At 37.6% G+C, this 15,847-nt stretch overlaps 1 protein-coding gene across 5 annotated transcripts in view; it reads right to left on the reverse strand.

Annotated features, from left to right (window-relative positions):
• The window catches only part of NCAPG2 (non-SMC condensin II complex subunit G2), a 71,997-nt gene that overhangs the window by 43,017 nt on the left and 13,133 nt on the right, over nucleotides 1–15,847 (reverse strand). For all 5 annotated transcript variants that reach the window (XM_054495214.2, XM_054495212.2, XM_063668054.1 and 2 more), the window contains 7 exons: nucleotides 14,784–14,938; nucleotides 14,035–14,169; nucleotides 11,568–11,662; nucleotides 10,394–10,463; nucleotides 7,625–7,711; nucleotides 5,059–5,154; nucleotides 4,298–4,423 (listed from right to left, as the gene is read on the reverse strand). In XM_054495214.2, the coding sequence (XP_054351189.1) occupies nucleotides 4,298–4,423; nucleotides 5,059–5,154; nucleotides 7,625–7,711; nucleotides 10,394–10,463; nucleotides 11,568–11,662; nucleotides 14,035–14,169; nucleotides 14,784–14,938 (764 nt within the window). The remainder of the gene's footprint in view (nucleotides 1–4,297; nucleotides 4,424–5,058; nucleotides 5,155–7,624; nucleotides 7,712–10,393; nucleotides 10,464–11,567; nucleotides 11,663–14,034; nucleotides 14,170–14,783; nucleotides 14,939–15,847) is intronic.

Genomic DNA, 15,847 nt, shown 5'->3' on the forward strand with positions numbered 1-15,847 from the left:
TTGACTTATTTCCTGAAATCAACATCTGCTTCACACATGAGCACTTCGGGGATTCGTAACTTAGTCAGAGAAACTTTGAGCATAGAAACACTGGACACATATGGATTCCTAGACCTGAGATTACTTGCTATCGCTTCTAAAGCAGAGTATTTAAGATCATGCCAGAAACATGGGGTGCCTTATTTGCCACATCCCCTGACAGCAGGGCCTCAAATCCAGCTCTGTCATTCAGTGAGACCTGCACACTCAGCCGACCGTGGCAGGCGTTCAGATTAGGCATGGCCCATGTACATCACGCTTTTGAATTCTAAAATGCTCTAATGCATTTTAGAGCCCAGAATAAAATAATTCTACTTGTAATGAACTAATCCAGGCCATGATCGTCAGTGATACTAAAAATTCAAAAACAGACAATGAGGCAATAAGTACCCCGATGGGAGTACTCGACATCAACAGGGAAATAATCTCACGAAACAAAATCCCAAATACACGAATCGGATCAACTCTCTCATTTAACTACCAATTTATAGGAAACACAAAGGGCAGAGGGACACACTAATGGCATCACAGGAACGGGTTCTATAAAATCCAGACTGCTGGAAACGTCATAGAATAATTTGGCTTCTTCAATGACAACAAAAACAGCAAGTTTTAAGAAAACAAAACACAAAAATATTATGGCGAGAGAGCTCGTGGTCCAGGAGACTTAAGCAACATGTCAGTTAGTCACAGCACATGGGCCTTAGTTAGAGAAACATTCAAACAAAACGAGAAAATGAGAGCAACGAATGGGTACCCAAAGACACTTAGGAATCATCATTAATTTATCTTTAGCTGTGATCACGGCATGATTAAAAAAAAAAAAAGATTATCTTTTACCAATACCTTCTGACCCATTTAGAGCTGAAATGATATCATGTCCCAAATGTGTTTCAAGACAGGGGAAGAAGAAATCGGATTGGGATTAGTCAGCAATGAGTAAAACTGTGTTGTGGGCACACAGGGGTTATTACTCCAGTCTCTTTTATTATGCATGACATTTTCTATTAGAAACGTTGAAAAACACAACAGAATTCTTACTACTTTAATTAGAAAAAAAAGACTTCAAGTTAAAATTAAGTATTTACCCCATCTCCTCCCCCAAATTTCACCAAAATGATCAATTTCTATTAGCAATAATAGAAACAAAAAGACAGAGAAATTTCTGTAAGAAAGGGAATAAGGAACAGATTCATGGAGAAAAGAGCATAAAAGGTTGTAACCTAGACATCCCTAGGTAAGGGTGCTCTAAAGACAGGAGGCTGTGACCTCAGAGAGCTCACAACAGCCCCGAACCCAGAGCCCAGGTTACAGAGAAGAGAGTCTGTGACAAGGGCTGCAAACAACCCCTGATGAGGCATACAGGCCAGCAGGAGTTCAGGAGCAAGGATGTGCCCCCCAGGAAAAAGTCTTAAAAATGGTTTCTAAACCAAGTGTGTAATCTGCCAGGAAGAGTTCCTGAAATAGATACTGGGCAACAGACAAAGAAGAACAAAAAAAGAGCCAGCAATAACTCTAAGCCTCCAGAAAGGCAAAAGAAGGAAGAGCAATGCCACCCAGAAGGAAAGGGCCCTTTGTACTTGGGTACCGAGGGGTCACCTGCCTGCCTGCTCTTCCTCCACAGAAACTAAGGGAAGCCCTCCTGCTGTTGCACTCTGCCCATTTAGGCAAACCTGAGACACAACTCTACACAACTAGAGAAGAACACTTGCTAACTACCTTACCAACCCAATCCTTTATCCAAACATAAGAATCGAAAAGATGACCAGTCATTTAAGAAAAAGCAAACAGGAAGAAAAAAAGATGATAAAAATAAAACAAAAAAAAATAGAAAAGAACTTTAGGAATCTGAATGCCTGTCCTTGGGATTCAGAAGTTTTTATACATTTTGTTTTCTATTAATTACTTTCAATAATAATCTTTAAAAATAATAAACATATATTCCGGACAATCACCTTACAACCACATCCTCTCTGGACTCAGTGTCCAGACCTGTTTGCAATTACACCATCACCAGATAGGCACTCAAAATGACAGCACATGACTTGCAATGCTGTTTCTGTCGCATCTCTTCATTTAAAAACATTCAAAGAATCCTTTTCTTTTTTGAAACAGGGTCTTGCCCTGTCACCCAGGCTGGAGTATAGTGGCACAATCTCAGCTCACTGCAGCCTTGACCTTCCAGCCTAAAGTGATCCTCCCACCTCAGCCTCCCTAGCAGCTGAGACTACAGGCATGCACCACAGTGCCCAGCTGATTTTTTTTTTTTTTAATTGGTATAGATGGGGTTTCGCCATGTTGCCCAGGATTGCTCTAGCAATCCTTCTTCCTCGGCCTCTCAAAGTGTTGGGATTACAGGCGTGAACCACTGCACCTAGACCCTTTCTTATTTAAAAAAAAAAAAAGGTTCTCCATATTACTCAGGTTTAAGAAATACCAATAAAGCAAAAAGCATGAGAGAACAGTTAAGGTACACAGAGGATACAGGAAATAACCACTGCTCTTACTTATTTATCAGATCACCTCCTTTGTCTCCTCATGAAAGAGCCTAATTTCCATCTAAAGGTTGAGTTAAAGCCTCAAGAGGTGCAGCACCAGGGACAGGAGCTCTCAGCCAGCTTTGGTGAACAATGCCACAGGCCAGACCCAGCTGGTACCTGCTCCTACACAGCCCACAGTGCTAAGAATGGTTCATATTTCTTAATGGTTGGAAAAAATGAACAAATTAACATTTTATGGCATGTGAAAATTACATGAGATTAAAATTTTGTTGTCCACAAAGCTTTTTCTTTTTTTAAAATAAGAGTCAGGGTCTCGCTCTATCGCCCAGGCTGGAGTGCAGTATAATCATGGTTCACTGTAGCCTTGACCTCCTGGGTTCAAGCAATCCTCCCATTTGAGGCTGCGGTGAGTGATGATCATGCCACTGGACTCCAGCCTGGGAGAGAGAGCACGACTCTGTCAACAAAACAAAACAGAAAACAAAACACAAAACAAAACAAAACAAAATAAAATAAAATTTAAAAATAAGGAATCTTAAAAAAAAAAGGAATTGTAGATAAATATACATAATGTACACAGCAAAATACTAATGACTTCATTTAGGGATGTGTGTGTGAGCATGACGAAGTATACAGATATTTATTACACTTTTTTTCTTTTTATTTTTTGAGACAGGGTCTCACTCTGTCACCCAGGCTGGGGTGCAGTTGTGTGATCATGGCTCACTGTAGACTTGACCTCCTGGGCTGAAGCCTCCCAAGTAGCTGGGACCACAGGCGTGTGCCACCACACTGGGCTGTTTTTTGTTTGTTGTTGTTGTTTTTAACTTTTTGTAGAGATGAGGTCTCACTATGTTGCCCAGGTTGGTCTCAAATTCCTGGCCTCAAATAGTCCTCCTAACTCGCCCTCCCACAGCGTTGGGATTACAGGCGTAAGCCACTGTGCAGGCTATTATACTATTACTTCAACTTTCTGCATGTCAGGTTTTCCATAAGTTAGAAAATAAAAAGAAAAACAAAAGTGAGCACTTCAGAAGCACCATAGGCAACAGCATTACAACAGCACTTTGTTGTCATTGTTTCCTAAAACTTTACTACTTAGGACAGTAGATAGTATGCACTGCTTAAGTAAGCTGTGTTAGGAAATACAGACTAAGTAGATGAAAAGAATCCACAATACTCCTTGGAAATAAATGCCGCATCTTAACATCCTAGCACCTCATCTGAAAAATCAACTGCCACAGGCATTATTTGTAGGCTTGCCCTGAAATATAACCAGTGTTTGCTCATTATGCTACCCAACACCTTTAGGATAGGCAATATCACAATCGCACTTACAGAGAAAGACACAGAGAAGTTAAGTGACTTGCCCAAAGCCACATACCTATTAAGAGAGTGGTGGACTCTGACCCCAGAGAGCAGGGGGCTGACACCAGAGCATGTGCTTTACCCACTATATGACACCATCTCTCCACTGGGGAAACAACAGGCACATGCATAAAATGTTTAAAACCACACATAGTAATAAATAATTAAACATCCCAAAAGTAGAAAAAGACACCACAGGTCCACGCTGTTGTAGAAGGCCCCAGGGAGAAGTGGCATCTCTCTGAAGAATAGTCCAGGTTTAGAAACCATGCCGTGTGGGAGCAGAGCTCTGGCTGTTACAGGGGAGGTGGGGACACACACAAGCAGTACATGCCACAGCCTCGACAAAGCTGGTATCTGTAAGAAGCTTGACCACCTGAAGTACGTACATAGAGCTCTTCAAACTGTTTCTGAATTTCACTATCCATTTCAATAGCATGAAGGTTTGGATCCCTAATAGGAAATGCTTCAACAAACAACAATGCAGCATTTGATCGAACTTCAGAGTTTCTGGCCTATAATAATAAAAGAAGAGTATCTCAGAATCCCAAAGAATTAACATACGAAGGCTTAAGTACAGTGTTCCCAAAGTAACACTTTAATTATCTTGATACAGATTTATTTTCAAATTACAGACAATTATAATGTTTACACTGACCAAACATTGCTCAGTTCAATGTCAACAGATACTATGAAAAGATAAAGCTTCCTCACTTCAAAGCCCACTTCATGTCACTAAGAAGTGGTCACCCCACATCCTCACTAAAGATACCAGGCTGTCTGCACTGAAAGTTATTGTGTGTTTGTTAGATCTCAAGGACTTGGACAGCCCTGGACAGCCCAGGCCAGCACGGCAGACCACCCACAGCCTCAGCTGGTTTGCTTTACGGCATGCCTCTAATCTCCTTCCCTAAACATGGTTACTTAAAAATAACTGTGTAGTTAGCACTAAACCAATCCAGATTTCCAGTTAAATGAAACCAAGAAATGCTTTTAATAAAAGAAAAAAACATTTGTTCAAAAATTTCACAAAGCATTCAGTCTCCAGCCTTATCTTTACTATTTTATTGTTATTTTGAATTAGAGTTTGCTAAATTCAAAAGCACAAGTAGTACATTCCAAACACGGATAAACTATTTGAAATGTGTACCTTTAATCCTCTCCAAAGGATGGGCTTATATAATCTATAAAGCATCTCTTCCACTCCCTGACGAACTTTCTTTTGATGGTGAAAGTAACTCAGAACCTAAGGACCAAAAAAAGGAAAAGGAAGGCATTAACAAAAAAATAAATAAATAAAATAAAATGGCATTTGGAAAGAGCAACAGGGAGAATTGTTCTCTCCACCACAAGTAGGCCCTGGCTGGCATCCACATGTCATGACAATTCTTCAGCAGGAGTAACTTCAATGGATATAGGACAGTAGTAAATGCAGTCAATCACAAGAAAGAATCTACGGCTGAAATAAAAAGATTAATGGCCTTGGGCTATAAAATGGTTTGGGTCCTAGTTTCTGCTATTCTGCCAACAGCCACATAACCTCAAAAAAAGACTCATTTAAACCTCTGACCTTCAAGATAAAATGGAAAAGGGGAGATTCCTGAATGGTTCTAAGAGCTCATGCTTGTTCCAAAACACTAACTAAACCTCTTTATTATCAACATGTGGTAACTGTTTCATAACTTTGTAACAAGTAGGTGTCACACTTAGTGACCCCTCGCTGTACGAGATTAATTTAGGTATCAAGTTCCTCCCAAAACTTATGAAAAAATCAGAAAATGATCATTCTCGTAGCTTTCATTCTTCTTTTCCTACCCACTTCTTTTCCAGTCAGAATCTTCCCAAAATTCTTTGTAGACTCATGTCCCTAACAACAATTAATTTTGCCTTACTTCTCTATTCACACCTTTTGGGGATAAACTTTATTAGTGAAATATGAAAATTTTGAAAGATTAAACAGGCTGTAAAAGAATAGCCTACACTTTAAGTGAGCTTGTATCAACTTTACCCTAGAAGAGATGCAGTATGGGGATTATTTTTTTCTGATTATTATTTTGTAGTTTTTATTGATGGTGATAAATGACATCAGTCTATAGTTTGCTTTTTGTGTATAATACTATCAAATTTTGATATCAACAGTATACTTGCTTCATAGAAAAATTTCCTAAACAGCTTAAGAACTAATTCACATGCCACAAAATCTACTGTTTTAAAGTATACAATTCAGTGGCTTTCAGTATATTTAGAGCTATGCTACCATTGTTACTATCTAATTCTAGAACATTTTCATCAACAATACTGAGATTTTTAATTTCAAATGATGTCTGAAGCACTGCCTGAAAACTCTTTCAATATCAATAAAATGACTTATCAGATAAATTTAATAGTTATCAAATAAAAACAATTTGAGGAAGAAACTATAATGTGTTATAAGTTGTGACAAAAACAATTACTTGGAGTTGAGTAACACGTTTCACTTGAGTGAAATCTAATATTCTCCCTTTAAATTCTTTTTGTGTATTTTTCCATAAATTTACCAAATAGTGATATCTATAATTATAATATCTTAATTACTGACTACCACAGCAGAAAACAACATATGAAAACATACATAGTTTACATATAAACTACACATATAGTTTACATAAGCATAAATATAGTTTACATAAATACATAGTTTAATGCAATTCTACTAAATAAAATTTGAAACATCAAATCATCTATGTGAAATAAATAACCCAGACTGACTACAACTAAATAAAGCCACACTGGAATGGGGGTGGGGAGTGGCTAGGACAGGGAGTTCACTGAATATATTTATCCTAAATATATGCAATCACGATTTTTAAATCCTCTGGAAAACTCAGTAGTCTAGATAAATCTCTGGGTTCTTTATCCTTGTATAACTGAAATTAAATCATCAATAATGCAAAGAAACATTTTCTTATCCACTCAAAATTAATATAATTAGTATATTTATGTTCTATAAATAGCAGTAGTTTCACTATACAACAAAACAAAGAAATGAGTAGTCTTTATTCACTTGGTTTCTTGACATATGGTTGCCAAAACTAACAGCAAGCAAACAAGGCATCCCATGGGTTAGAACACTGATCAACAGCAGCTGCTTAATTTAACCAAACACAGCAGACCAGATTTTCCCATTCCTCCTGCCAGGATCCTTAAGATCCATCAAACACCTATCAGTGTAGTAATGGCACTGATGATAGAATCTTATCTAGTCAGTCCATTTACAATTATTAATATAAAGGTAAAGTTCATATCTAAATTCTGAGATTACCTTTACAGAACAAAATATCAAAAGAAACAATCAAAACATTTATTCATTTGGTTTGCAGAACAGCAAAATTGGAATTTAATAAGTAAAATAATAAAAATAATTTCAAATACTCTCTAAGATCTTTGAAAAAAATGATAGTGGCCATTAGAAACCAATAATTCTGGAAAATCTCAAGACAGAGAATTGAATTTAAGGTCATTCAAATACAGTACTAACCATCTCAACAATACACCTTTGCTTTCCTCATTAAAACTTTGGTGGCAGGAATAAAACTGCCAGACATCAAATATCAAGGTTCTGAGAAATCCCCCAATTGATGTCTGTGAAAGTTTAATTTTAAAATTTAACCAAAACAATTATCTAAAAACAAAACAGAGGAAACATCATTTCAAAAACAATCTGTTCACAATCTTACCTCCCGCACTTTGGAATGCACTGGAGACCTCCTCGGAAGGTGTATCCCGTGGAACATGAAGTCCTGGATGCAATCATTTTCAATCGTCTGAAATAACAAATGCAATGCAATGCAAAGCACTTGGTGTGTGTGTGTCCTACTGACGACCTGACAAGCAGTGCAGCATTTGAGTACAAAAAGAGTCTGATCTGTCCATCTTACATTTCATGAGAAAAAAACCTGGATCCTTTTGTCCAAGCTTTCTTATTTTAAGTCCATGCTTCTTAGAATTCCTTTGGTTTTCATATATCAAGGAGAATGCTTTGCTTCTCTTTTATTTGATGAAATATCAAATCTGTGCCAAATGGCAAGGTAAGCTTCCACCTACCACTCAAGGCTAGTTCAAATCAGACAAATTTCAGAGACTGAGTGCATGGTGAGTGTGGAGCCCCCTCTTCTGACTCATCACTGACCTGGACAACCTTCAGAAGACTGGATTTGTTCCAACAGCCTCCACAGAGCAAAAACAGAACTACCTCTACGGTGGAAACTGTAAATAAGATATTTCAGGGCCACTACCGAGAAGGGCTGAGCAAGGAAGGTGTGGGAAGCCCTTCATCAGCCCCATGCACTAATGGTACTCAGAGTGCAGCAACTGGGAAAAGGCCTAGCCTCTAAGAGTAGCAAAAAACCCCAGTGGACCCTATGTCTGTACCTGTACTCTGTGCCCACCCTCACACATGAGCGGGATTTCCATGGCTTTGAGGAAGGACCTAAGGAAACGCTCCTAGGGTTAATACTCATACAAACCAGAGTCTGCAGATGCTCAAGTTCCTCTTCCCCATTATATTTGAAAATATTTCCTTCACCTGAAGTCACTTAGCATCACTTAATGTGGGACAACTACACATTGTCTGACTTGCAATGAAAGATGAGATACACAGCACTATCTGGGAAGTTATTTGTACCATAAAAGTTGAATCCAAACCTTTAGAGCTAACTATCAGAATGCCGACATTCTATAGGACAACTGGTCCAGTTTCCTCACATGCCAATGGCATAGATTTTAAAAAAAGGAAAGGAGGGAGGAATGCTCTATAATAAGCGATTTTAATGGTATAACAAGCAAATGCCATGTGGGCAACTTGTTGAGTCCTAATTCAAAAAAACTGTAAGGAGACATTTCGAGATCACTGGAAAAATTTTAATGTGGCTTGATTATTTTTAAAAATACCAAGGATTTACTGTCACATTTTTAGGTCTTACAATGGCATTCCATAAGCACATTTTTGAGAGATGAATAAAGTAGTATGTAGAAATGAAATGTCAGGTCTGGAATTTGCCTGAAAAACTTAAAGAGAGGGAGGGCAGAGAAGAATGGAGTGAGACTGAGAAATACACATTGTTGATACCAATTTTGTATACATCTAGTCAAATAGTTTTTATTTTGTTTATTTTTCTGTAGAGACAGGGTCTTGCCATGTTGGCCAGCCTGGTCTCAAACTCCTGACCTCAGGTGATCCACCCTCCTCGGCCTCCCAAAGTGCTGGGATTATAGGCGTGAGCTACCACGCCCAGCCTATTTTTTATTTTCTAGAAGTCAGTGATAAACCTTGGCAATACAAATCAAGTGTAAGTTGTGCAGAGGAGCAGAGAGGATGGAAGTAAACTCCAGACATGGGGCAGCTAGAGTAAAAATTTTATTCTCAGAGAAAAATAAAATGATTGAGAACCTGGTATAAGAAAAATGTAAGGGAAAACGAAGACACTTTTTTGTCCAAAAGGGTGTCTGGATGTTGAGTTGGGATTGTGGATTACATAGCCCTATCTTCATAACTTAAATACTATGTATTCACCAGAGTTACCCATAGTCAAAGAAAATATCTTCAAATTCTCAAAAATAATGTAACTAAAAGAGGTGACTTGAAGTCCCTGAATGGCACTATCCAACAGAAATTGAATGCAAGCCACAGATGCAATTTTAAATTTTCTAGTGGCTGCATTAAAAACAGACAAAAGAAACAGGTAAAATTACTTTAATATTACACAGTCATCCCTTGGTATCCATGGGGGATCAGTTCTAGGACCTCCCTCAGATACCAGAATCTGCGGATGCTCAAATTCCTTATATAAAGTGGAGTAGTATGTGCATATAACCTATGCACTCCTGCACACTTTAAATCATCTCTAGATTACTTATAATACTTAATACAATGTCAATGTTATATAAATAGTTGTGACACTATATGTTTAGGGACTGATGACAAGAAAAAAAAAGTCTGTACATGTTGAGTACAATGCATTTTTTTCCCAAATATTTTCGATCCTTGGTTGATTGAATCCATGGATGCAAAATCCACAAAGGGCCAACTACCACATTTCGCCTAATACATCCAAACCACTATCATTTCAACATTCACTCAACATTTTTAAAAAGCACTGAGATATTTTATATTCTCCTTTTTCCATATGAAGTCTTTGAAATCTGGTATGTTTCTTACACTTACAACACATCTTGATTCAGACTGGCCACATTCCAAATGCCCAGTGAGCACATGGCTGGAAAGATCAGGGTCAGAGCTCCCTCCCAGCTGAAAGAGCACAGTCCTACCTCCCACAAACCACACATCTTAGCAAGTGACTGGATTGCCCATCAAATAGATTTTCATTATTTGGCTTTATTTTGACAGAGTGCATAAACATGGATCTTAAATAATCCTTCTTTGACTACTTATTTAGTAACTAAAATATAAAAAAATAAGTGTTAACATTTAAAAAAAATGAAAATACCTCCAGTATTTTCCCTGAAGCCTTTTTCCAAGCTCTGAAATAAATTTCTGCAATGTATACCATCAAAGACCTACATAAAAAGATCAAAATAGTTTTAATGCAAATTTAAAGAATTATACTTTCAACATGTATCATTTCAGCTACTCTCCAACCATAGTGAAGAAGAAACTCAGTTTAAACTAGTGCTTTGCAAATCATCTAGAGAAATAGGTTATCTACCTGCAGCAAAAAGTAGAAAACGGAGGTTTTGGGAAAGGAAACTGAAGTGACGAACTATTTCCTCCTTCTCAGTCAAGGCTTACCCAAAACTTTACTATTTTCTGTGAAACTATGAGTGCATAAGTCCAGAACAAAATTCTAAAGTCAAAAATATGTAAATATAAATAAATTGTCGACTTGGAGTCACGTTGGACTTTTCATGCTATCAATTCCTGAGGTACAAGAAGCCCTAAAATACCAGTACCAACTTAAGAATCGTAAGCTTAGAAATCTATTAGTTCAACTCAAATATTCTGAAGATGAGGAAATATGAAAAAGCAATCTAGTATACAACAGGAGCTTTGCAATCAGAGATCCAGAATCAGATCCCAACTTGGTACTTATACAGTTGCCTGACACTGGGAAATTTAGAAAGCAAAGCCTATCTCAAAAGAGAGTTGTGAGGATTAAATTTTAAAATGTAGACTAAGTACTCAGCGCTGGAGCAAATGAAGTACTCTGCCTTGTGCCTGGCAAACAACAAGCATACACTTGACATCTCCATCATGTAGGGAGTGGCAGAGTCATGACTGCAACATTCCCTGCTGCTCCTGCAGATTCCACAGGCTCTTCCGAGAAGCCACACTGGCCAGGCCACGTTCAACCAAAAAGCACACATTACATTCAAAGTACCATGGACATGGCTTTATTATGAGCGAGGCTAAGGTTCAACTGGAAACTATTTTAACTATTTAAAGAACTACCACAAATTAAAACCTTAATTTCAGTGGTCAATACTGGAAAAGAATGATTTCCTATAAAAGGAAAAAGCTACCCAGTGATACAATGTTACATAATAAATAACATATTTCTAAAGCTTCTAATCCATTACTATAACTTTAAGAAGTCAGACCAAATGGAATCTTTCAAAACCAGATTAAGACAGCACAAAATCTTAAGTACTTTTAACACTTACTTTTGTAATCCCTGTAACTGGTTTTTAATGGTCCCATGGATCATTTTGATAAAGTTTATATTCCAGTTGAAGAGACAACTAAGAAATCTTCTTCCCTATAAATAAAAAAAGGATATAATGTTTAAATTGCAACCAAATAAAAAGTTCCAAATAACAAACAATTCTTTAAACGTCTAGTAGGCCAAACATTGCTATCGCTAAAAAGGAGGCACATGTAATTATAACTGAGAGCACACACACGAGTTAAGCTGTCTGCGGGGCCTGCACAGCTAGGAGCCACACAAGCCGCCTCCCCCAGGGCCAAGCAGCCACTACACTGAGCGCCTCTGTCCTCAAGGACCACAGGTGTAGAGACGGAGACCACAGACGGTAACCATTGGTCCATAAACATCTCATTCTGGCTCTGTCATGGATAGTTCCATAGTCTCAAATGAAAGAAAGCTTTAAGTCTAGCATAGGTGGGTGGGAATGGAGTTGAATATCCCAGTTCATTTCACCTTCTCATTTATAAATGAGAAAACTGAGGACTCATATAGTTAAAAGGCTAAGTGTTTGTCAAGCTAGAATTTCCAAATACAGTCTTCAAGTCATAAATACATCATGTGATGATAATTTATATGCATGCTACTAGATTATATATCTGAACCTAAAAAGAATGAATACAATATTCATACTCTATAGAGTGCATAAAATACATCTATCTAGAATTCTCTCAGTGAATAGCACCTTTATCTCTTATCAGCACACCACTGCACAGAACTGGAATCCTACAGAAATGCAATACATTTTGATTCAAATGCAGGGTAACCATGCTTACAATAGGCAAGTTAAAAAAAAAAAACCAGTAATATTCACTGGAAGTAATCTGCCAGTACAGTACAAGATGTTTATGGTTTACCCAGAATGACTGGAAACTGACCTGACCAAATTAATGATTGATTAGGAAACTACATTTAGGTATCTTAAATTCAAAGGAGACATCAATTTTTTAAAAAGGGTAGGGGTTGTAACACATACATACATTTATGCCTGTTATATATCTGCACACATATATAAGTTAACAAGTACGATTCATCAACTCCTTATGTATAAGTCAACATAAAATAGTTTATTGTTTGAATCCATCATTAATTTCTTCACTCTCCCATTTCAGGACAATCCTGGAGACATGCATGGGGCACAGGCTGTGTCCAACATCTTTGTGATAACGATGGTGCTGACACAGCAAGGATGGCACAGGGCAGCCCTCCCCAGGGGTTCTTATCCACCAGCGCCTGGGCTGCGGTTTGATACATATTACCTCATCTGTTCCTCACAACAATCCTGTGAAAGAGTAACTGTTGCTCCTATTTTACAGAAGAAAACTCTGAGGCTGAAAGGCCTGACCAAGGGCACCACCTATAAAGTGAACAAAGACCCTGGGAGCCAAAGGTCTCAGACCTAATCACATGGCCCTTTGTCTAGCGGATTGCAGACGGCTCGCCGGGGTCCAGTTCTGTCTCTGCCGCCAAGCAGCTGTGACACCTGGAGGAAACTTATTCTGTACCTCAGAGCTGGTCCTCCTCCTCCTCTGAAGCCCTTTTCCACCTCCTTCAGGGAGGAGGGATGACTTCCCCTTCTGCCTCAGAGATGTGCCTGCTGAGCCATGAGCATCCAAAAGCAAAGGCTTGTTCTAGTCTCCACTGACTCTGCCTGAGCATGTAGTCGACGCTCAGTAAACAACTGCAGAAGGGCCCTAACACAGAAGAACTATGCGAGCCTCTCTGTAATTCTTAATTCTCTAGTAGCTACGTTAACAAAAGTAAAGAAAATTAATTTTAATAATATATTTTATGTAAAGCAATATTTAATATAACAGACAATAAAATATTGTCTATTATATTAAGTATATAACAAAAATTACTAATGAGCTATTTTATATTCATTTCTTTCCCACTAAATCTTCAAATCCATGTGTATTTTATACTTATGGCTAATCTCAGTTCAGATGGGTCCCATTTCAGGTGCTCAGTAGCCTCGTATGGGAGTTGACCCCAGGACGAGCAGTGCAGCAACAGGCCAGAAGCCTCTCTGGATTTACAGGATGGGTAGAAAAAAGAAATGGAGGATATTATGGGATGACAGTTTTGAGTACATGGCAATTAAAATGGAATTAGGGCAGAAGGCCAGATCTCATTCATAGAGAAGTGCTTTCTCAACATTATTTTTAATCATTCTTAATTTAAAATGTAATTACAGTTCCCCTAGGATTCACACAGCCACCTGTTACCATCCAATTTAATGATGAAATAAGCACGGACTTGTAAAATGTTTTCTCTAGTACTGCCATGCAGTAAATAGCTCCTGGTAGCTAAGCTGACCTTCATGGCAACACCGAGCATGGTGCAGACAGGAACCATGTGAACACAGGAGAAACATCTATTAAGAAGCAGCTCACAAACAGATCAAAAAACAAATACCTATTTACCTCTTCTTTCTTGATATAATTAATATTTATGAAGCACTCAAGTAACATATCTTTAATTTCTCCACTTTCCTCCAAATCATAATCAAAGCAATATAAAGCTTGATGGATACGCCAAAGCCGACATATGTCTGCACCCTAGGAATGACACAAAAAATGTTATACCTTTTTTAATGAAGAGTAAAGTCATATTTCAAATCAAGTATATTTTATATCATAAATAATGGTAATTCTAGTTGATTCATCAAAGATTAAAAAATAATGACAAATAAAAACAGATTTTTAAATTTGCAAATGCCACCTGTAGCTCTACAGAACATTTTTTTAAAACATAAGGAAAATAATTAAAAATCCAGCGGGTTCAAGAACTTCCTCGATGATGAAGATTTTATACATCTGAACTGTCCAGTGCAGTAGACATCAGCCACATTTCACTGTAGAGCTACTAAAATGTGACTAATGCAACTGAGGAACTGAATTTTTCATTATTTTTAACTTTAAATTTAAACAGCTTTCTGTGGCAAGTGGCTACTACATTGAATAGCACAGGTTTAGAATGTTAGGAAGACATTTAAAAATAAAGTCCTAGCTAGGTGGTGTACTCCTGAAGTCCCAGCTACTTGAGAGGCTGAGGCAGGAGGATTGCTCGAGCCCAGGAGTTTGAGGCTGCAGTGAGCTATGATCATGCCACTGCACTCCGTCTGGGCAATAGAGAGAGACCCTGTCTTTAAAAAAATAAAAAGTGAGCATACTGTCTTAGTCTCCAGACTCCTCCTTAGTAACATGACAAAGGCTGTCTTTCCTGTGTCTTCCTTGGCAGGCAGGCCTTTCTCCCACCAGGTAACACACAAATCCTGAATAGAACTCTGTAGTTTTCGTTCAGACTCAGGTAATGCATATAAAATACCTAAAATACAGCACAGTAATTTTCCAATTAGTAAGGCAAATTCTTATTACTTTAGAGTCAACAGTTTAGAGTATTATGACTTTATATATTATTTAAAGCTTTGCTAAGCAAATAATATTAGTTTATGTTTAACTTGCCAAAGATTTACATACATTAATTATAAAATGCAAATAATGTTAATTAAAAAACTGTTTGACAATTGTTATAAAAAGACCCTCAACAGACGTAACAGAAAAGAGATTTTTGGAACTGGAAGTCTCAGAGAAATCACATCACCAATTTTAGAAAGGCAGATGCTGAGGCTAACCAAACCTCAGTGTAACAACACCAATGGTATCTCTGTTAACATCAGAGCCAAGACAGGTCTACCGACCAATCAATAATCCACTACTATCCCTCAATGCGCCAGCCTCAAATTTTGGCTCAGAGGTGAAAAACAGTCAAAGCAATTACCATAATGAATACAAAAACTGCAGTGCTTTTATTAACAGAAAAGCTCAATAATTAGATTAATAATACTAATGCTCATAATTATAATCTGTAGGTATCTGAATGTCATTACACTAATATAACATTCCTGAATTAACTGGGAAGTTGATAGCAACTACAGTGTTAGCACTAATCATTTCACTAGTAATTTGCAGACCGTACAAATAAACTGATAGTAAAATTCACAAAGCATTTGGAAGCTATTTTCATTATGATTAGGGGTGACTTTTTAATAAGACACTGTATTTCAACTCAAGAATTCAAAATAAAACAATGTACTATAAAACATACATAAATCCAAGTGATGCTAAGAATAAGAAGCTTGAGATATTTTGTCACATGAAACTAATTACACTTGCACAGTGAGGGATGAGGGTATGTGAAAAGTTTTCTTAAAAATCATTAAGATATTTTTACATC

The sequence above is a fragment of the Pongo pygmaeus genome, chromosome 6 (genome assembly GCF_028885625.2).
Source record: "Pongo pygmaeus isolate AG05252 chromosome 6, NHGRI_mPonPyg2-v2.0_pri, whole genome shotgun sequence".
Taxonomy (NCBI): Eukaryota; Metazoa; Chordata; class Mammalia; order Primates; family Hominidae; genus Pongo; species Pongo pygmaeus.